This window comes from Wasmannia auropunctata, unplaced genomic scaffold, assembly GCF_000956235.1.
Source record: "Wasmannia auropunctata unplaced genomic scaffold, wasmannia.A_1.0 LD334186.1, whole genome shotgun sequence".
Lineage (NCBI taxonomy): Eukaryota > Metazoa > Arthropoda > Insecta > Hymenoptera > Formicidae > Wasmannia > Wasmannia auropunctata.
The window spans coordinates 687,979-710,907 of NW_012028704.1; the positions used below are offsets into that span (position 1 = coordinate 687,979).

The following is a 22,929-nucleotide window of genomic DNA, read 5'->3' on the forward strand; positions in this document are numbered from 1 at the left end:
CATATGATACCAATTTACTCATCCTTACTTTATTATTAATGATACATAATATATATTTCTCTCGCAGATACAAATTTACGGTAAGTCAACTGATGACCGTGCTCTGTCATCATATAAGTTAGGAATATTATATTATAATTTTTTATTTAAAAAAAAAATCAAATTGTTTTCGATAATTTCCGTACATTTTCATATAATTAATTAATTTTTACATATTTCTATTATATTCGTCAGCAATATGGAACATTTTTATGACGGCGACACCGAATATGATGTCGAATATCGCGAGTAGAATAAACCTCTTATCATTTAGATAGAAAATCATTTTCTTAGTAAAACTGTGTTGATATTTTTTTTCGGCGTAAAACAATAAAACAGAAATTGTGGAATAACGAGCTTTCACTCGTCTTCGTGTTTTAATAGCCTTTCGTTTCATAGCAATAGCATAATCGAATTTGTATCACGCATCGAATATTCTGCAGAAAATTAAATCTCTTAGCTTCAATTTTTCTTCAAATCTTTGGCAAAGTTCGTACTGTAAGAATAGAAATTCGCTTCGTAGAAACTTGATTTGATGTGTGTGTATGCGTGTAGGACCGAGCGTGAAAATGGCGGACCAAGCTTGGAATTGTTACAAGTTTCAACTTATATACTACATAATTGAGAAATTTTAAAACCATGGCTTGTTAGAATTCATCAATAAATACGTGTACTCGTATTGTTAATTAATAAAAATATTATTCTGTAGATTTTTGTCGTCTCTAATGGTTTCCTTAATAAGAATATACGCGCGGGATTGTTTTAAGTTTTGGCATTCGTGTAACTCAATTTACTTTTCTTTTTAGGCTTATCTCCATCAGAGCGGTAACAATTTATTTATTGATTCATTTAATGATTTTTTATCCATTTATTATTATTTGCAAAAAGATATCTTTATAAAATTAATCGCGTTAATATTATATGTTTCCTAACAAACAACTATGTTTATTTATATGACAAATATGATAAGTAAAATAGCTGGTAATCTCTCGGCTGATCAATAAATCATGAACGATGTGATTGTAAAGCTCTAATAATGGGCATTTTATGATCTTTGAAAATATTATTAAATCCATTACTAATGTATAACAAAAGTGATTGTTCTCCTGACTGATTAACAAATATTGTTATGACTGTATGAGTCTATATGTCATTATCGCCGACCAATCGCAGACATTTGAGAATTGTATAAAAAATCATGGAGTTTATTAAAGAATCGGAATCGTGGAGCTTCAGACGATACACCTAGTTAATCCTACTCCCCTTCTCGCCCCTTCGCCGGGGCGATCGGCACAGCTATAGGAGGATGATATTGTACGCTTGGAACGGAAGACCTGTGCTATCAAGAAGGAAGGTACACCGACGCTCACCTTCGGCAACCTACATTAGACGCGAGAGAGTCAGCCTGCAGCCACAAGCCGCGGCCGCTGATTGGCTGTGGCCTCCCCGGGGAAGTGCGTCGGAAGTGAAGAGGGCTGAGCGCACTCGGGGCGCAAACGAGACACGGTTACACAACGCGATTCGCACCCCCGGCTCTTCGACTGCAGACTACGGCCGCGGTCAGATCAGCGTCGGATCAGCGAGTGACGTCAGTGACGTCTATCCAATCACCTGACATAACCAAATCTAAAGAGATTTTATACATTTAGGTACATATATGTATATATATATACATGTGAAACTTTTCTCAGTGCTGTAATGCTCGAAATGTTTATTTATCTGCAGTTATAAGAATATTTTTATATCGCGTTAGTAAATAATTCAATCTTAATCTGAAGTCATTTATATATGCCACTTCTTAATTTTTATCGCGGTTATTATCTTAGATATTCGATAATAGATGTATGATGAAAAAGAAATCAAAACCTAAGCAACTGAAATTTTTTCTCGAAAGATATAAAAAAAATCCAAGTAAAATCTTTCTATGAAGATTTGGTTGTTAATTTTATAATTTCAACTTCTTTTTTCGCAGAATATTTTGAAAATTTTAACTTCGAAAAAGTAGAATCCTGCGGATCGAACGGATGCTTTGTGACATTAACTTTATGTCTTATATTTTGAAGAATTTTAATACAGTATAGGCCCTTAATTCTATATTTTGGAATCGATCTATTTTGGAAATCACTTAACGAATTTGTAGCTACAGAGAGGAATTTACAGAATAATAGAGTTGTTCCAGAATAAAAGTGTTCTACTACTGCTCTCCTAATGTCCAAGATCTTTCGCCAAACGAACTTTACGACAAATCTAAATTTACAAACGACGAAAACATCCTCATCGTGTGTAATGGACATTCACGCGTAAACTATTCCTCTTTCTCGTTCGCTCGCGTTCCGTCTCGTTTCATCCCATTGGCGGGCAATCCTCGGGATTTCGTTTTTTTCTATCTCTCCCCCGCCACGGGGACGAACGGCACGGCCGTAATGCCGCCACCCTTTTCGCCACCACTCTCCACGATGTGGAGGTCTTCTTCCATCTCGATCTTCCCCTCTATCCCGTCCACGCCACTGGATCGCACGTACGCACGCACGCACGCACGCACACGCGTGTATGTGCGCACGCACACGGTGCACCCCTCGTACTGCCTGCGGATGTAGTGGAGAATGAATAATGTACTCTCGCAACAGGAGGGGCTCCGGGGAATGCGAGAGCCCCGTTCGCTTTCTCTTCCCCTCTCGGAAGACGCACAGGCCACTGCCACGCTCTTAGCTCTCTTATCGAAGCGGCGCGCGGCGGGCGACGACTGCAAACGGTTTGCGCGTAGGCGAACTGGGCTTTGATACGACCGACGAAGGACGACGATGAAACGATCCCGATATTCGATCTCGTTCCTCGTCGCTCACGTGACGTGAACGGCTCACTGACGATTAATTTGATCGTTAGATCTAGCTAATCCGATCGTCGCGTAATCGTATCGTGCAGAAAATGCAAGGCAGTCGCAAGAAATTAAACCACGAAATCGATAAATCGATGAAATTTATTTGCGATGTAGAGCAACATTTACGTGTTCTGATAATTCTTGCTCGAAATTGAATGAAAATAATTATCGATTCTGTCAGACCAATTGAACATTTGCGTTGAGAGTCTTATCAGATAAATAAAGATGAATTAATATAAAAGAGAATAAATTAATACGACTTATTGTCATTTGATTCAATCAATAACATCATACCTAACAACAGAAAAAGATATTGAATATTTCGAGTACGAGAAAGAGATTGATAAAATAAAAAGCGTTATATTTTTTCTAAGTGTATATATATATATATGTGTGTATACATATTACACATATTTCTAAGTACTTTGTATCGTAATTCGGAGTACGACTCCCGCACAAGCGTATCTTCCCTCCACCACGCGCTCTAGTATCGTCTCTCGATCCGAGGGATAGGAGAGTTGAGTGAGGCGGAGTCGCAGTGCGACTGTTCTAAAATCGGTGGCAAGACGCAGGACGATGAATCGATACGCTCTCGCGTCCTTGCCATCGATGCCACCGCCCTCGGGCACAGATCGCTGTGATCGCTCGGCGAGATCGCACCGCTCATTTGCGGCGTATCATCGTGATAATTTGTCGATTCGGAAATACAATAAAATCCGTTCATTTAATTTTTATCGTTTTCTAGACCGTGTAAAATTTTCGCGATACGGAAGAAGGGACTGTTAGAAGGCTCGCACGAGCGTGAGTCGAGTCGACTTCCCCGCTTTCTTTGCCGCCGCGCGAAACACGTGGAGCGTTTCCCAAAAGCGTTTCTCTATCGACCGATATCGCGCGGCGCAGGCTCACTGCGAATGCCGGCGTCCGCGCACGCATACACCCGCATATGTTAATGTATATACACGTGCGAGCGCGCGCGCGCACGGATACGACGTACACACACGTGCAGGAAGGCACCGATATAGCCGGCCGGATGGAGCCGCCCACGCATCATCACCTATACAGGTTACACACGCGATGAAGGGAACGATGATTCGCGGAACGGGCCGTGCTTAGAGAAAGGGCCACAAGACGAAGAGAGATCATGTGCCCCCGTCTAGGTAGCGTCTCATTCGCTGCGTCGTTCCTCGCTCCTCGGCCTCGGCGACGACCGACCGTCCGTGTAGGTCTGTGGTAGGGAGAGAGAACAAGAAGCGGCTCGAAGGCAGCTTCCCGAGCCCCGAAAGCTCGGGAAACGATTAGCCTCCAGGGAACGACAAAGAGATATATAGAGAAAGAGAGAGAGAGAAAAAAAGAACGAGACAGAGCACCATACCACGAATATTTTCGTCCACTTTCTGCGATCGGAATGGGGAAGAGGTAGGGATGAGCCGGTCTTCAAACATCGATCTTATAGATGTGATTCGGGATTTGTAGTGGGGCGGGATTTTCGTGATTGTGTATCATGTTAATGTCTTTTGTAAAAAATTAAAATATATAAAAGTCTCCCGTTATGTGATGAATATAAAATAATACCTCGACAAAGAATTAAAAGGCGTTCTCCTTTTCTTAAGAATAAGAAGAAGACTGTCAAGTATAATACTCAACAGTTTCTATAGATGAGTTGACAATAGTATTTTATTGCCATAAATATACAGTACATCTGTGATGGCATCTCAAGAAAGTGAGAACGACCAATAAAGACTCGTTATTCATGTTACTATATATTCTAAAGAAAATAATGAGAGTCACTTTTGAATAGCAGTTGCAGCTGAAATGATTGAAAATATAACGAAATTGAATGAGCAAATTTTTTCAGACGATTTTTAAAAGTTGAGATCAAAAAATCTCCAACCAAAGATTGAGATTATCAAAATATATAGGTACAAATATATGTAGGATTTTAAGAAAGTGTTGCGATGTTTGCATTTGTCCAAATCGATATCTTGGATATCTCTCTTCTAACATCGATTCTGGCTACAGCGCGATGAAAAACAAATGTTAAACATTGAAATAACTATTTCATTTCACTATATTTTACGAATTAGTTTGCTTACGCATTTTGCTCCTGTTCAGTATCTCCATTATGCCGGTCGTAACCGCTTGCCTTGCCATTCTATTTAAAATATGTTCTCTTACTATTTGCTAAATCGATTTTCTCATTTTTGCTATTTATGTTATTTATTCCGATTCTATTACTATTTTATTTCTCTCGTTTATTTGCTCTCTCTCTCTCTCTCTCTCTCTCTCTCTCTCTCTCTCTCTCTCTCAATACTCTACTTTCTTAGATTTGTGATAATATTAAATCGTGTCTCGAACAAAAGATTTACTGCACCAACTATTCGCAAAATAACAATAATGTTAAATAAATTATACGCTTTCAATATCAAATACTGAATTTAATAGACTTTAAAAATTAAATTTAATGAAATAAAAGCTGGGATAAAATATAAAGCGACAAGATATCAAAGAGTTATGAAGATATTTGACGAAGTATCATTTTCATGATATTGCGTTGATGTGAGTTTCGATTGAGTGATTTCAAAAGTTTTTCAGAATTCAGATGGAGCAGCAAATTTGAAAACAGAGTTATAGTTACCGATTAGTAACATAAAACAATACTTAAGAGAATAGATATATGCTTGTTATTTTTTTTTGTTTCTGCACTAACAAGAAAAGGTTTCCATCAGGAGTCCCTGTCCGATTTAATTTTGGTAGATTTGCAGAAGGGTTAAACATATTCGATACGTATATTTTTTATCGGCGATCAAACATATATATTTAAGGGATGCAGAAATCAGTCAAAATAAAAAATCGGTCAAACTTTCGTTTTTCGGCTATTGCGAACAAAGCATAATTTCGTAAATGTACAAAATATACACTGCAGAATTTCAAAAGCTATCGGTTGTTAAAAAAATTAATTTTTTGCATTAAAAATATGAATTATGAAATTCAACTTCTTCCATTTTTTTTTTTATTATAGTAGACACTGAAATCTTTTTTATTCGAGATTTTATTTATAAGAAAAAGTTTTATTTATATATAAGAAAATGTGTAATAATGCAGTTTTGTTCCGTATATATGGGAAGGATCAGAAAATTTAACTGGCACGCGACTAGCAAAATGACAAGCCGCCGATCATGCTATATCATGGGGCATTAGCAAACGTAAATTCGCCTGCTTTAAAGTATTTGTAACATTAACTTGATCTATATTTCTTCTAAGGTTTCTAAACACTCTAGATTTCGAAGTCGCTTGTGAGCAGCATGAGCTCGGCGGACGAGATGCCAGGGACCGGAAAAGATTTGCGCTCGGCAACGGCTCACGCAAAAATCGCGCGATCCGGCTTACAATATCGGACTTTGAAATTCTATACATTTTATACGAAATTACATTATCATGTTTCATTCAAAGTTATAGCCGAAAAATGAAAATTTTGTCAATTTTTGATTTTGATTGATTTCACTCTTTAAACATATGTTTAGTTGTCAATAAAAAAAAATATATATATCAAATATTTTTAATCTCTCTAGAATTTTATTAAAATTCCATCAAATTTTATTGAAATCGGAGAGGGACACTTAGGAGCCTTTTCTTGTAAGCTCGAGCACAATTTTTGGCTTTAACCAGAAAGAATTGGAATCAATAATAAAACGACGATATCAGCAACAAGAAAATATTGAATTCGCGTGTGCGTTTCATTTGATCTTGTTCCTAAAACAGCTGTGTCAGCTAAATAAACGCGTTATTATATTTTAAAATCATTTTCGTGACACGGACAAAGAAGTGTAAGTATATAATTATCTTGCGACCTGCAAAGGATCGCAAACCGATTGTTGATCATTGATGCAATCTTGATTGTATCATGTGCTACAAGATTCACGAGATCTTCCTCGAGAGGAAGAAGAGGAACCGTTTGGGCGAAATATACGCGAGGGAATATTCGGACGACGCAGGCGCGGCGTACGCGCAAATAACGGCGCCGAGAACGGCGCGGCGGCGGCGGTCTCACGTGCATAGAGATCTCTACCGTTCACTTGCACACGAAGACTCGCATTGGCGATCCTAGACGTCGGATCTTACAATGCCATTAGTCCACAAACATATTCGTTTATCGCGCATTCGTATTCTCATGCTCCTGATTAATTCCTTTATACCTCAATTAACACGCGCCGCGAATATTGGCACGCTGTACCTATTTCCAAATTTACGTTTGCCTATATTTAACATATGTTAAGCCTTGTGTTCACAATACTAGAAATCGGTCCGAGATCTCGGATAAAGAGAGAATTGACCAATCGCATTTCAACAATTCGGCCAATTTCGGACAATGCGATTGATCAATTCTCTCTCCGTTCAAGATCACGAACCGACTCCTAGCATCGGATCTAAGGCTTTAGACTATATGTTCTTAATGTAATAATACGATGAAATTGCAAGTAGAATATTTTCATCAACTGTTACATAGCTATTGAATTTATCAATAAATTGCGTTTTATTCCCAATTTTTCATCATATACATACATTGAATAAATATTTCATTTTTTTTGTTTTATAATTCAAAATACTTAACACCTAAGGATCTTACCCATTTTTATATTGGTAACTTATTAAAGAGTACGGAAGAAATTTTTATTTTAATTTTGCGTCACTTGTCTACATGTACATATTCATATATTAATGAACATGTAATAATATGGCAGTGTTTAATGCAATCATATGAAAGCGTTCAAATAAAGTGAAAGTCAAGGTTTTCCTATTTATATTTCACTTCGAATTAGACTTTTGAAGCTAGATTTACCTTAAGATAAATGTCCGATTTTAGTGTTGCGTCACTGTTCACCATCGCCGCCTCTCCATTTAAACTGCCGCCATCTTTCTTAATTCGACCTCTACCTGCGATGGAAAGTACGAGTCAGTGATTCTCATTTACTAAAATTACTTTTAAATGTCTGAGAAACGTGAGAGACATTTGTATGCACGTTTTTGAATAAATATATTGAAGCATGTAAAATGGCAAAAAGTAAAGGCTACCGTAAAATTATCACTTTAATATTTAACCCATATCGTTTTATAATTTTGTATTAAATAGATATATATTTTAGGTGCAATAAAAGACTTTGGTATAATTTGGAATAATATACCGACAAAGAAATTTTCAAATTCTCTGTAATAAAACTATCTTTTCTTTCTAAGTACGCTGCAGTGCGTTCCACAATTTGCAACCTTAGTTCTACATATATATTATAGAATATAGTTTATGTACTTTTTGTGCCATGCCCATAATATACATTCTAGTTTTTACACTGCGTTAAATACTTCTTGCTCGAATATAATGGTTTATCTGCATTTATCATTACTTGCATTAAATAAATATAAATATGAGACTTTTTATTACGATTGGTATATGTTACAATTCGTCGATTTAAGCTCTCGACACGTTACACACCCCAGAGTAAATGATTCTACGTTCTAGAATGTAATATAACACGATTCATCCGAAATGTCATTGCGTTCGGACACCAGCATTCGAACATAGCTTTGTCTTTAACTTGTGGATGCCAGGTAGACTGGTAAAGATTACAGACGATGATCGTACGTATTATATACACCGCGAAGCTTCCTCGACTCTCCCTGTATCCGTTAAGAGGGGGACTGGCAAAAAGAAGTGGAGGGAGAGATTATAGTGGAAAGGGAAACGAAAGAGAGAAGAAAACGAGCAAGGAAGATGCTATTACAGAATAGGCAGGGAATGAGCATAAAAAGAAAAGAAAGATTGAGAGTGGGAAAACCTTTTTCGTGGAAAAAAGGGAACAGCGGAACGAAAGAGACGCATGGAGCGAGAGAGAGAGAGAGAAATATGAAAAGACCGTCCGATGTAAAGGGACGAACAAAATGGGGAGAGAAATAGTGAGAGAGACAGCCGGAGTTGTGAGATAAAGGATAATCGAGAGAGAGGGTTCAGGAAGGAGAGGTTGAGAGAAGCTTTTATGAAGAGAAGAAGGGAGAATGCCATGCGGGGGAGAGAAGAAAAGCGAAAATAAAGAAGAGAGAGAGACAAGGGCTACCCTCCGCTCTTGGCCCGTTACAGGGAAGAGGGAAAGAGAGCTGGCAAAAGGGAGGGGACTGTGCGACAGAGGGATAACGCGAGACGGGCGAGGCGCACGGGAACAGGGGAGGGGGGACGAAGGGGAGCTGGTTGTAGTCGTGTAACCCCAGCTGGTAACGACCAGCGCGGAAAGGAGACTCGATGCCGCCGTGAGAGGGGCAATTCAATGTCGCTGTGTTAGTGCGAGCCGCGAGGTACTATCCGGCCAGAGAGAAAGAGAGAGAGAGAGAGAGACAGGGAAAAGGGAGGGCAAGCAAGGAAGCAAGCAAGCAAGGAGGTACAGTCAGAAGTGGTGGGAGAAAAATGAAGGGGGAACTAGTGAGCACATATACATACGACTACGACGAGACGACGATGACGCGAGGGACGATGAGGAGAGACGAGCCAAACGAAACCGGCAGAGCGGGCAGAGCTAGTCGCCTCGGATGCGAAACTGCGCTGCGAAGGACAGGAAAGAGAGACGGACGATGACGGCGGTAGCGAGGGGAGGGAGGGGGGCAGGCCGTAACGAGAGAGCGAACGGATGAGTGGAAGGGTAGGGGGAGAGAGTGGATCAGAAGGGTCGGTAAGGACGGGAGGGGAGAGAGCATCCCCGCGGCCCGCGGGAGGGGAAAGGGCATCTCCCGCTCCACTCTCCCTGCCTCTGCCTGACTCTCCCATTTAGTTGGGTATGAGACGTCGCCGGTGGAACGTATTGTTGCGCGCGGCTGCTCCCACCTTGGCTTGTCCCGTCGTCGTCCCGCGTTTGAGAGAGAGTCTTGGCCGCTGCAGTCGTGTTGCCGTGTTGGTTCGCGAGCGCGCCGCGCGGCGCTGTCCATCGGCACCCGTAACTTTGTGACCGCCCTGTTCTCGCGTGCGGTTTCCTCGTCGTTCTCGAGAAGCCAACGTCCACGTTTGCGTCGTTTTTTATCCCCATTTCCGAAACGGCTGTCTCGCTGCGAGGTGCAGACCGACGCGAGCATGGGACATCGTCCGGATCGCGGTCGATCGGCTCGGGAATGACGCGCATAGCGAATGGCAAGATCGCGCCGTACCACGCGACATCCTAGGCTGGCCACCCTGCACAAAGAGGGACCGCCGAAGGGGGCAGGGAGGCGAGAGGGGGAGGGGGGGCGGGAGAGGGAGAGCGACTGAACGAGAGAAAGAGAACGTAGGAAGATCCGAGACGTCTCTGGCCGTTGACTGTAGCGCTCTTCGTACGTACCTACGCGTATCGTACGTACGTCGTGGTGTTGTGCCGTTGTTGTATCGCGTCGCGTGAGGAACGCGTCGTGCCGCTGATCTGCGCGCGCGTACAGATACATTCGCGTGTTCCTGAATTGCGCGCTAGGAGCACGTAGCGTTCTTCTTCCTTGCTTCCCCGCTAGCAAGCTCGCATGCTCGCACGTAAGTATGTACATCGATATATAGAATAGAGTTCACACATGCACGACATACGTACACGCGCGCACACGCAAGGTAGAGAATCGTACACCACACTTACGGTACTCACACACATGCACGACGCGCCGGTTGACGGTACATATAGAGAGCATTTACGTCTGTGTGCCGGGAGATGGAGCGACGCGACGGGACGAGCGGACGGACGCACGGACGCATGGATATGGTGTTTTCTTCGTCTGTTTTTTCTCTTTTACCTATCCCGCGTATTCTCTCCCTCTGTATCTCTCGCTTCCCTTCTCTCTTTTTTTCACACATACACGTACGATTTCTCTTCCACCCTTTTCTCTCCACCGCACGGTACGTACTTGTATATTTATGCGCTTCTTCTCATTCCGCATTACTTCTTCTTCGGCGAAATTGTACAAGACACGCTCGTCGGTAGACAAACTTGGAAATTAAGCATCATCGCGGTGCGATGCGTTTGTCAGCAGCCGACTGTCGATCGTTTGCTAATCTAATTCTAATTTGATTGAGAAATGTCGCGATAGGAACGTTTTTCCCAAATTGAATATATTCAACACAAACTTCTCGCTGGTTTTCTATTATTGTGTGAAGCAAGTAAAGTAACGAATTTAATTAAGATTCTGTATCTAGTAAACAGATTTTAGAAGCTTTGTCTAAAATTCTGTTTTTATATGGAATTGCAAATTTGTATACTGTATTTGAATAACTGCAGAAAGTAATGTAAAAGCTGTTTTTTTTATTTTGAGAACATAATATTAATACACGAATTATTTTTCTACGAAAATGTAGAAAATTTAACTTCACAATGATTTGTTTCTTATATAATTCAACAAAGTAATGTACCTAGCTCTTAAAGGACCATATAAAGATTTGTATTTTTTAAAAAATAAAGTGATTTCATGGAGCTTTTAAAATTGCTTGTTAATTAGTCGAGTTTAAGAGAGTTTAAAAAAAAACATTCTCGCAGAGAAATTGTTGAATGTTTAAACATTAATTTTTGTAAATTTAATTAATGTTTAAGCACATTGATTTAAATTTACAAAAGTGAAATTATTTGGACCTAAATTTATCGTAGAAACCTCAATTTTGTTCAAAATCTTAGGAGGCAATTTATATAGACAAAGCTTTAAACATGTTTGTATCAGCACAAGAGAATACGATTCTTTCGCTATGTCGACAAGCAATTTGCTTAATTACAGTTACTTAATTGCTGTATCTCATGTCTTACAATCAGTACAAAACATCGAGCACTCGCTCGGTGGATCTACAACTCTTGTCCCGAAGACGATGCTTGAATGTATTTGACTGATCTTCTGTTCATGACTACGAATTAATGTTACGAAAAATCTTTTTCTTTTTCCCTCTTAATAACGAAAAAAGCTAAATTGCTTTCCCGACTTTCGTTTTTCGTGGTCTCTTTGTGTTTTCTCCGTGCGTGTCGTTAGCGAACGGTAGTTTGGCAGGGCTTCTGGCTCCTGGTAGGGCTTTGTAAGAGGATGCCTCGTATTTTCCACAAGTGTTAATGCCTAAAACCGAGACGATGTTGCCGACGAGCGATTTGCAATCGTTTCTTTTATTACAAGAATTAAAACTGAGAATCGCTCGTTACGTTCGGCAGGCGTTAAGCGTTTGACACATTTTTTTATAGAGTGTGTCAAAGTAATAAATATTAACGTTTCTCATGAATCTGATTGTTTTCCTTTGTTGTAAATTAATTCAGAATGCATTGTTATGTAGCGAACTTACGTTGACGTTAGTATACTTGCGTAGACGTAAGTATACTTACGTATGAGATTTTATTATAATAAAATATCATTGAAAATAAAACATGAAATGCTTATTATGATAAGAATTTGATATAAGAAATCGCAAGAAATAAAGAGGAAGCCGCGGATCTCTCTCTCTCTCTCTCTCTCTCTCTCTCTTTCTCTCACTCTTACTCACTCATTCTTATCGCGTCGACAGATTCACACATCTCGGATTAGGGTAATGTCACACGATAGAACAGATAGAAAAAAAAAACAAGCACATCGTTACTTTGAGCATTAGCCAATGCTCCGAGAATTCCAACACAAAGGCCGCCTTCAGCGTTTCTCTTTTACGTTCATTTTTTATATGACACGCTGCGCCGCACGCGCCGAGATGACACGAAGATGCTCGTAGCACGTGCTAATTCTTAATAAAGTACACGTGTCTTTTTGTATCAGCGATTCTCTTCGCGTTATGTGGACGCGGCGCAATTTTGAAGTGATTCTTTTGTCGAGAATTATCATGGTTTATTACGACACGGAGCACTGTAGGATTGCCTTCATCCTTTTTTCCCTGGACCTCTTTTTTTTTATGGCGTCCGGGATTTTACAATTTTCAGGGAATCTTCTAAATACTTTGACTCCTGCCGCGTAATTATTCAGAAATATGCCTAATACGCTTTTTTTTATATAATGCGTCCAGAGTTTTTGGCTTGTAAGTTCTAATTTTGAAAATTTTGATATGGCACAATTCTACTTTCGAGGCATCGATGCAAAGTGTCATAATTGTACACATGTACATTTTTAATTTTGATTACAAAATTTGAAATATAATATTGATATCGAAAAGATTACAACGAATAAGATGATGAGTAAAAGATGCGAAACATTCTTCAATCCTTAAACTATATGCTTTTCAGTTTTTATAATATTTATAAAATTAATTTGTAAAGATAATCGCATGTCATATCTCTTATTATATTTACAACACTTGTAGATTAATATGAAAACTACACGGAGAGAATTTTATTTTAAAATTTATCCTGAAAATCATGTTAATTGTAGGACAACATAGCATTTCAACAAATTTGAGTGATTTTTACTGTTTTTTTTTAAATATGTACTACATATGTACTACATATGTACTTTAAATATGTACAACAAATTTATTGTAGTGCACAGTGAAAAAAACAGAAAATTACATAAAATTTGCTGAAATACTATGTTGTCCCATGATTAACATGATTTTCAGGGTAAATTTTAAAAGAAAATTCTCCGTGTAAAAATACGATCTCTATATTATTATTATTATTATCATCGTTATCTAATGCATTAGCTATTATAAAATATTATTCATATCTGATTGTGAGATATTATTTGAGATATACGCATCTTCTCACAGTTTCGGAGTCCGTGCTGCATTTTCGCATTCTTGCGTTTCATTTGTCGTGGTGAGAATTTTGCTCCTCTTCTCTTGGAGCCATTCGATATAAATAGACGTAGTACTAGACACCGCGCGCGCAATATATACGTAAGATACGCTTCGAGGGCGCAGTAATTCGAGTAACTAACGATTTAGGGATAAAACGTCGTATAAAGATAAATCGATGGTCGAGCGAGTTTTATTCCACGTCCCGAAGATCTCTTTCACGCCTTCTCCTCAGGATGCTATTCACATGCAGCCTTTACTTCTAGTTCCATACGTAAATTATGTGCACGCTTCGATCGTACTCTATTATCCGCGATGCAAATGCATCTTACAAAAAGTCTCACGTCTTTTTATTTTGATTTTGCGAGAAATTTCCTTTTAGATTAGTTCAGCACTTTATTTTTCATCATAAAATGGAAACGGGAAAAAGATGAAGCTCATATGGACGCCACACTACAACAGAAAGACGCGTCTCACTGTAAATGCGATCTGATTCTCTTCGGCGAAACACGTGTTCGCGTTTACGACGACCTGTGTGTGTTACAGTCAATTCGGCAATATGCAACTTCAAACTTGTATATACCGTTGAAAGAGAAGAAAGGGCAAGAAAAATTGTAAAATTCGAAATTCTTCGCGTAACCAACGAATGTTATGCGATAACTAGGTGAGTCGAGCTTATCGTCGGGTCGCAAAATACCGCGATATTCGATCAATACCGTCAGGTATATTCGACGGGCGTGCACACATGTACACCACGTTGCAAGGGACGTTTGGCGGTTTAACCACGCCGCCGGGTGAGCGGAAAAATGGAAAGGACGATTCTAAACAGAGACGAGAATAGGGAACCCATATACACGATACAGACGGCTAGAGCGGGTTTGCGAGAGGGAGAAGAGGAGAGATTGGTAGCGGGCATGTAATACAGGGAATAGTAGCTACCTGAGGGGAAACACCTTTGGAAAATTTAGCTAGACATAATGATGGATCGCTGGCACTTCCGTATCAAAATTTGAATTGCAAGTACAGTTGTGTTGGAAAGATTTTGAGCATTTTGAGAGAAAGAAGAGCGCTGAGAAAATATATCGCAATGGGGGATTATGTTTTTCATCGTTTTCAGTTAGAAGCGATATAACAATGCTGCACTTTATCGATGATATTTCTCAATTTAATATTGACCTATGTATGTTTCGTGTTTATTTAATATTTGAGTTTTTTTTCTTAACGTATAATTATGCTATAGATATACACTGAGAGAAAAAGTTAAAAAACATTTTTTTTTTATTTAACTATACATGGGGTTTAGGGTTATCAAACAATTATTTGTTAATTTAACAAATAATACTCGTTAATTCGCTAAAATGTATTAATGTTGTTAATGTATGTTTAACTCAAAAACATAATTGAATTAAAGAAAAATTGTCAATAAAACACATTTAGTTACACCAACACCTTTTTTTCTCAGTGTAAAAAAATTTGAATTCTGCAATTATATTTTTTATTGACGTTATCGATGTATTATTTTTTTTCAACATAGAATATAATATATATATGTTCGTGAAATGTGACAACGAAAATTTTACTAATTCTATAAATTAAATAATAGATAAGATAAATTAAATAAATAATAAATCAGAGAAGATAATTAAATGAAGAAAACTGCTGTGTGAACATGTCCAAAGATGTTTTGTTAAAAATTATTAAGAGTTACAGTTTACAATTAAATATTAAAACATATCGTTACGTACAAAAACATCCAAATAATTTGTAACTAATTAAACACCATATTAAAGCCTGCAATTAACAATGATTGTGTTTCTCTTTACAGATTTCGTATTTTGTGACTTATTTGCACAACGAAGAAATGGCTAGTATCGGCAAAAGAACACTTTTACGTGATGTCAATCCACATCTAATCTGTCCACTATGCCGAGGCTATCTTATAGACGCCACAACCGTAGTAGAGTGTTTACACTCTTGTAAGTACAATCGAGATTTAAGCTTAGATTTCTTTATTAATAATAATCTTTATCGATAATTAATATACTGTATTTTTGTCGTTTAGTTTGTAGAAGCTGCATCTTGAAGTATCTTAGCACTGCAGCGTACTGTCCATCGTGCAAACATGCGATCAACAAGGCGAAGCCAAATATCAAGTATGATGATAGTTTTTTTGATAATTTATTCAACGATTTATGTAATTTATTGTCACTTATTTTGTAGTAATAATTGACAATTAGATTATTATTTCTGGATATTTTTTGAAATCTCAATCTTTTTGCAGAGCTGACAAGGCATTACAAGAAATTGTATATAAATTGGTGCCCGGATTATACCATAGGGAAATGTCAAAGAGAAGAGAATTTTATAAGAAGCATCCTGAACATGGTAATTGTTTCAAGTTCAAATTGTATTTAGACTACTAATATCCGTTAATATTAATAAACGACATTTTAGAGATTAAATTTTATTAAAATCTTAATTTTCAAACAATTAGCAAACTCAACAACGCCGGAGCAACGTGGCGAGGATGTAAGCGGACGTTTAATATTTAATCCAGAGGATGTAGTGAGTTTGAGCTTGGAGTACTTATCGCCAGGAGTAGATCCGTTGACTATATTGAGCACCAACGACATGGATACAAACAACTCAAACAGTACGAACAGTACTAGCGATAATGACAGTAATTACAACGGTAATGTTACTAACAACAGAAGATATCTGCAATGTCCGGCTCTGGTGACTGTCGCACATCTCAAGAAATTTATAGCGATGAAATACAGCGTTGACGTAACGAGATACACTATCGAAATTTGTCATCGACGCGCGCCACTTCCCGAAAACTGGACTCTCATGGACGTTGCTTATATTTACGCGTGGAAAAGGGTTTGTATCATTTCATTCATTTCTTATTCAAACGTCTATCTTTCTAATTTCGCGAAATAATTAATAGATAAACTTGATAAATGGAACATCAAGCATTATAAATTATATTATTTTCTTAGAATATTTTATTATAAATTCTATTTTTATTTCTATTAAATATTTCTATAAAATTTATTTTATTTTTATTTCTAGTAAATCTATTTTCTTATAAAGAATTAACATTCTTCATAATATTATGGGAGAATTTTACTATTATTTAAATTGCCTTTCACGCAGATTGCACCAATGAGGTTTTTCTATCGAGTGGCGCAAGAGGAACAAAGACTCGAAGCACCGTTGCATCAAAGACCATCGACTCCGGGACTCGGAGCTCGGGATTGTTTGCCACCGAATGAGGCGCTGAACGACAGTAACATAGGGAGTAATTCCATTAATCATTTGGAAACTTCTAAATTAGAGGCTAAATCTGCTAGCTACAGTAGTGTTGAGACAGTACCAGCAAAAGATTTGAATAAGATTTCCAATGACAAGATAATCTCATCCGTGGATCACAAGCAAACGACGTTAACAGTCGAGAAAGCTGAAGCAAACAAAGTGACAATGACGACTGTGCCCGCAACGCCGTCGATCGCAACATTAACGACAACAAACGCCACGAGTATGCTGACCACAACAGCGACGAGTGCGTCTGCTTTACCAGGAACGAATACGTCCTCCTCGATGACGGGCAACGATTCGAATAAGCAGATAAAGAGTCCAATTAAGATAATGAAGAATCCAGACGGAAAATACGAGGTGCAGAAAAGTCCGTCCGCCGCTGCCGTAACGGAAGTCAAGAGTCCTGCGAATCCCGAGTTCAGTGTCGTGAATACCGATGGTGTAAAGCTAACGCTGAAGTGTTCGCCGCCGCAGAGTAATAACGCGAAAAAACCGAAAGTCATCAGCAATGTTTTATTGCGTTGCGGCCAAGTGGAGAAAGATACGTCGCAGCCGTCGAGCGCGTTAATGATCCAGCAATTGCAGGAACAAGATAAAGACAAACTTATCACTAATCCGATATCGCCGGATAAACAGGAAAAGCAACGCCGTAAAGTAACGTTTGTGGATCGGTCTCCGACGTCCGAGAAAACTACCTCTCCAACTACCAGCGTTACCATGCCGAAAACCGCATTGAAGAAACCAGCAGAGCAGCAGGACAAGAAGCAGTTCCTACAAGGTTTCCAGTTGACCGCTAGAGAACCAGCGATGCCGAATGATAGTAAATTAAAGTCTCCCGTTCGAGACATTAGTCTCGCGAGCACCGTTAAATCCTTTCAAAAGAGTAATGCGACACCGAAGATGGAAGAGGCCTCTAAGAAAGCCACTGACGAAATCAAGAAAAAGAATAACATTGAAAACACCGGCTCGAATGCAAATAGTAGCGCTATCACGACAAATATGATGGCGAAACGCGTTGCTGGAGTACCTGCCAGCTCACGAGCGTACACGCATAAAACCGATGACGCGGATGGACACTCTTGTAATTCAGGAACGAGTCCAAACAGCATGAATATCGCGAGCGGAAACCATGCCGCCAAGACAGACGTGTATACCTTCTCCAGCGATCCGCCGATTGTTCCAGCTGGAGCGGTTAAGAGAAAATGTCCACCGGGGGTACCGATCGCCGACCTGAAGCGTCGAAAAGCACCGCAGCTCGCGCAAAGACAGGAGACTAACAAGAGGCAAAACGTTTCCCCGTATAATTCTGCTAACAAGCCATCGCGTACTCCTTCCACAGAACATGTTCCTATAGGCAGAGCGATCAGTATGGTGGGAGATCACGACGCCGGATCGAGCCGCGTATCCAACGTGAATAACACGAAAGCGTCGACTAGTCCATTGTTTACAAATGACACTAGAGATTTGTTAGTGGATGGCTATGGCTTGAATATCCCGGCGAGTTTGAGCATAACACTGACTTCACCCAAGTCTCCGGCATCTTCCGGACAGTTTGTCGAATCCAACGATTCCACCGATAATACGCGAAAGGTCGCGTTGGGCAAAGTAAATCCGAGCATCACATTGAACGACTGTTCGGTCGATCCGCGTGTACTGAAGGCTCTGAAGACTGGACAGATCAGAATGCCAACTACTCCGCCGAAGGCTGCTAAATCAGCAATAGCGGTAACGGCGACAACAGCGGCAGCGGCGAAGCAGACGATGACTACGGCGACGACCAATCGTGGAGAGGCGTCGAGTCAACAACGTATGGCAACGCATACCGCCAAACGGAAAAGAGAACGTGAACCGTCCACCAGGGATATTCTGGACTTGAGCGGGGGCAATAAAAAGATGGACATGCATCCACTGAGAATCCCACAGCCGGTGGCAAAACTTAACAAGACTAATAAAGTTATGGCAGGCAGAGATAATATGCAACCGGGAGGCATTCTTAACCAGGGCCAAGTGGTGACGCTCATGAGCGGTCACAAGTATTACCGAGCGCCGCCAGGCTCTTTGACACCTGCCGCTCATCGCGTCAACGATTTCCCGCTACCGCCATCGTCGTCGCGTGCACCTGTCTATGCGCCGTCTTTTGGTAGTATGAATCGACCAAACTCAGATCTCTCGTCTGTCTTCCCGAGCTTGCCGAGTCTCTACGCTCTCCATCATACGCCGAATTTTCAGCAGTTTCAAATAGATGCAATACGGATGAGATTGCCGTCGCGACCCGTTTCAGATAGTGGAGTAACGTCTGCGATTGGAAGCGGTGATAATGTTAATTCCAATATTAGTGGTGTACCGGGAAAGAGTCATCTGGCCGCTCAGTGTGCACCCATTAAGCCCGCAAGATCTTCCGTGGCATCCTTAGCGGTTCCCATCAACAAGCAACAACTTGCCGAAAAATCCACAAATATTAGCATCAACCGGGCGATCTCGGTCGACCCAAGCAAGCCTCCAACTTTTCGTAACAACAATGAAGCTCTCAAGCCCACGGATGAAACTTCTCGCGCCCAGAAGAAGTATTCTTTGAATGTCGAAAACACAAATAACAGGCTCTTGTCGCGAAGTGAATGCACGAAGAATAATGATCAAGCCACCAATGGGACAACTACGGATTCGAATGCCGAGTCTAGGAAAGAAATTATCAATACTGATAATTCGATGCAACAGCAGCAGGAGCAACAGCATCGCGAGGTAACGAGTCCTAATATTGTATCATCAACAGCTTCACCATCACCACCTCCTGGCAATGGTGGCCTGAATGTGAGGAATGTGGGTAGCGCTAACAACGACGATGCCGGTATCAACAGCAACAATTCGAACGAAAGTAATAACGCGACGTCTGGTCAGACGACGAAGAGCACCAGCTCCGAAGTGACATGTAGCAAATCGCCGGATAGTCCGGACTCCAGTTCGATCACAGTAGAAAATCCGGTGACGAGCAAGAATTCAACGGATCAAGAAATACCAACCGATGCTCAGACGTCGTCGGACGCGGTAAAGGCCTCGACACGAGAATCGGCTGTAAAGCCAGACAACAGTACCGTCGATGATTTGACCACTACTGATGACAAGAATAAGTTCGCCAATAAATCAGAAGCAAGTGAAATCGCGAAACAGTTGACCTCTGTGCAAAAACAGTTACTAGCAGTTTTTCCTTCAAATGAATGGGCAAACAATCCCATAGCCGCCGAACATCTGGGAAACTTTCTCAAGAGTTTGAATGCCACGATAAAGAGCGGGGGATTCGCCGAAGGATCCAAGACGGGGAAAATCGATCAGAAAACTGAGAAAACCATTGGTAATAGCGATAATGAGAATCGGTAATGACATCTTTCGAAAGATTTTTCAAGGCAATTTCGGGCTATCGTAACGAGTTTTACAATATTTCAAAAACTATACGTCCAGGTATTGTAAGATCTACGTGACAACACAGGATTTTATAGTTTTGACGAGAATTTTCAGTTTCTTTTAAGATCTTAATTATTTATAGAGTGGAAGTTTTATTGAATCTTATCTAATTGTCTTATATACGGGAAGCAGAGGTGAGCAAAATATACGATACGAAATATATGATACGCCGAGCACAGATAAACTCTGAGACACTGCCATATAAATCGAAGGATGCATAAAATTATTTTTAACTGAAATATTCACAATTACTACGATTCATGCAGTGTGAGAGAAGAATCTTACAGAAAATAACATTACATTATATGATACACGTATATATTATAGAATACATGAAATATGTAGTGTAAAGAGCAGTAGATCGAGAATCTTATTTTTTCAAATTTTTGAAGAATAATCTCACAATGGGTACATTCAGCAGACTCAACTGTTGAGTCCGCTGAATGCATTCATTGAAATAATCTACATTTATATAAAGTGATCTATACAGACATTACTACACACATTACTAGTCTGAAAGCTTGTAACATTCCAGAAGGAAGAATCAGTTATTTTAACTTGAGAATTTTCTTTATATGCATTCTAATGCATATAAAGAAAAAGAAAACATTTCTTTCAATTGATTAATTGAAATAGCTTATCCCATAAATGAGCTACATCTTATATATTTTTAGGTAATACTTTCAAATTTTACTACTAAAATTGATTCCAAATTGATTGATTGAAGTAAAACAATTTTGTCCAATAACTGTTCAATTAATAATACATACAGCCCATCTCTATATTCTTAACATGTCGGGACCAAACTTCCTATTTTTAATATTTTTTCTCGAGTTTTAATTTAATGGCAAAAAATAAAATTGTCGAATTTTTTACTCGCTTTTTTCTTCTGATTATTATGGTTATCTATGATTGTATGATTATTGATTACATATGCATACAGGTAACAAATATGAAATAAGGAAACAACATAGGAAAAAGTGTTAAGAATATGGAGATTTGACTGTAAGTGACAGTAACAATTATAACTGTTTACAGCTATCTAGAAAGGTAACAAAAAGCCAAAAATAGTGCGAAAACAAATTGAAACAAACCGTATTCGCATCCAATATTTCGCTTTTTTTTTTAATAGAAATTTAAAATCATCTACACGATGTACGTCACACATCCAATTTTTCTAATAAAACATACTAGTTCATATCAAGTGCTAGGAAATTGAAAATTTCAAGCATTTTTGATCTTCCATTTTATACTTATTGTTAGTATCATCAGACTCTGGTTAGAATATAGGTATGAATCTAGAAACAGATTTAAAAATATTAAAAAACAAAAGATGGCTATTGCAAAATTCAAGAAATATTTATGCAACTACAATTTTGTAGACAATGCGTTTTATATTATTCTTGTATACCGTATATAAAGCAAATTTATGAAGAATGAATATTTCAGAGAATCTTTCATAGAATTGCGAATTGTTAACAAGTTAACAATTGTATTTTAATGTATCAAACTTTTTTTATCTTATCCATCTAAAGCTATCTATATTTTATTATATAACATATGTCGCACTAAATCGAATATAAAGATTAACAATTTATGATGCGAATATAGGTCTATATATAATAATACACATATACATGTATGTATACACACACACATATATACACAGATCTGAACAATATTCTTGAAAAATGAATTTTTTAATCAAGAACTATTGTTAACATCCTTATTTCTTATGTTACGTTTTATGTATTAGTAACATGCGTAATATCAATATGTTGTATCATAATTGTTGCATATGTTATGCGATCGCACGTAATGCGTTTGTATTATATTAATTATTGTATTATTTTATAATTGTATATAGCTATAATTATTATAATACCAACTATAGCAAGAGAACGGAACAAGTTCTTGCCTCGAAAATTCCTGTTACTTTTGAAATTGGAAGTTAATTGAGTGTATTTTCTGTGTTTGAGTATTAATTTCGAAGAGAATTAAGATCCGTGTATCATAATAAAAAAAAAAATACATCGTATTCATATAGACTTAAACATATATAATGAGTAAACATCTGTATTGTGTGAGCTCATTAGAACCGAATTACGTTCCTATTGTAAATTTTTCCTTCAATTTTTATTCGAATGATCAAAATGAAAATGTGTTTGTTATTTCTCAATTTACATATTGACAAATGTAAAGTGGAAGCAATGTACAAAGGAAGTTTGTATAACGAGCATTCAGTTAGTCCACATTAGAAACATTTTATGATGTATTGTTCAATTTTTGTGTTGCATCTTTTTTTAAATAAATTTTCTTTTCAAATATTTTATTATATTTCAAATCTTTGTAAGCAACATTTAAATGTATATCATAAATCTATATGCGTTTATTTCATTAATTTTTTTTATTACAAACGGTTAAATCTGGAGGTAAATTAATTTGTACATTATCGAATCACGGTAATAATTACGATAATTGTTGGAGATCGATCAGCCTTTCTAGC

General features: G+C 38.6%; 2 protein-coding genes across 5 annotated transcripts; one reads left to right on the forward strand and one right to left on the reverse strand.

The window, feature by feature from the left end:
- Nucleotides 1-7,474: 7,474 nt before the first annotated feature.
- Nucleotides 7,475-10,035, reverse strand: LOC105459501. The gene is made up of 2 exons (XM_011705600.1): nucleotides 9,780-10,035; nucleotides 7,475-7,849 (listed from the first exon to the last, which is right to left on the reverse strand). The coding sequence occupies exons 1-2, from the start codon at nucleotides 9,976-9,978 to the stop codon at nucleotides 7,731-7,733; spliced, it is 318 nt and encodes a 105-aa protein (XP_011703902.1). The 5' UTR covers nucleotides 9,979-10,035; the 3' UTR covers nucleotides 7,475-7,730.
- A 156-nt stretch (nucleotides 10,036-10,191) lies between these two features.
- LOC105459502 (protein suppressor 2 of zeste-like) lies at nucleotides 10,192-22,440 on the forward strand. 4 transcript variants are annotated; one of them, XM_011705603.1, is made up of 6 exons: nucleotides 10,192-10,452; nucleotides 15,472-15,622; nucleotides 15,709-15,799; nucleotides 15,928-16,031; nucleotides 16,141-16,529; nucleotides 16,806-22,440. In XM_011705603.1, exons 2-6 carry the CDS (start codon nucleotides 15,508-15,510, stop codon nucleotides 20,337-20,339), a joined length of 4,233 nt encoding a protein of 1,410 aa, XP_011703905.1. In that variant the 5' UTR covers nucleotides 10,192-10,452; nucleotides 15,472-15,507; the 3' UTR covers nucleotides 20,340-22,440. The 4 variants fall into 4 exon arrangements, with proteins under 4 accessions (XP_011703905.1, XP_011703903.1, XP_011703904.1 ...); XM_011705601.1 differs by having other exon boundaries at nucleotides 10,192-10,448; XM_011705602.1 differs by lacking the exon at nucleotides 10,192-10,452 and adding an exon at nucleotides 10,669-10,802.
- Nucleotides 22,441-22,929: the final 489 nt, after the last annotated feature.

Excerpts from the sequence above, each read along its gene's own strand:
- LOC105459501 (XM_011705600.1), bottom strand. The coding sequence starts at position 9,978 with ATGGGGATAAAAAACGACGCAAACGTGGACGTTGGCTTCTCGAGAACG. Across the intron at positions 7,850-9,779 it reads CGACGACGGGACAAGCCAAG|GTAGAGGTCGAATTAAGAAA; the intron begins GTGGGAGCAGCC and ends TTTCCATCGCAG.
- LOC105459502 (XM_011705603.1), top strand. The coding sequence starts at position 15,508 with ATGGCTAGTATCGGCAAAAGAACACTTTTACGTGATGTCAATCCACAT. Across the intron at positions 15,800-15,927 it reads AAGGCGAAGCCAAATATCAA|AGCTGACAAGGCATTACAAG; the intron begins GTATGATGATAG and ends ATCTTTTTGCAG. Across the intron at positions 16,530-16,805 it reads ATATTTACGCGTGGAAAAGG|ATTGCACCAATGAGGTTTTT; the intron begins GTTTGTATCATT and ends CCTTTCACGCAG.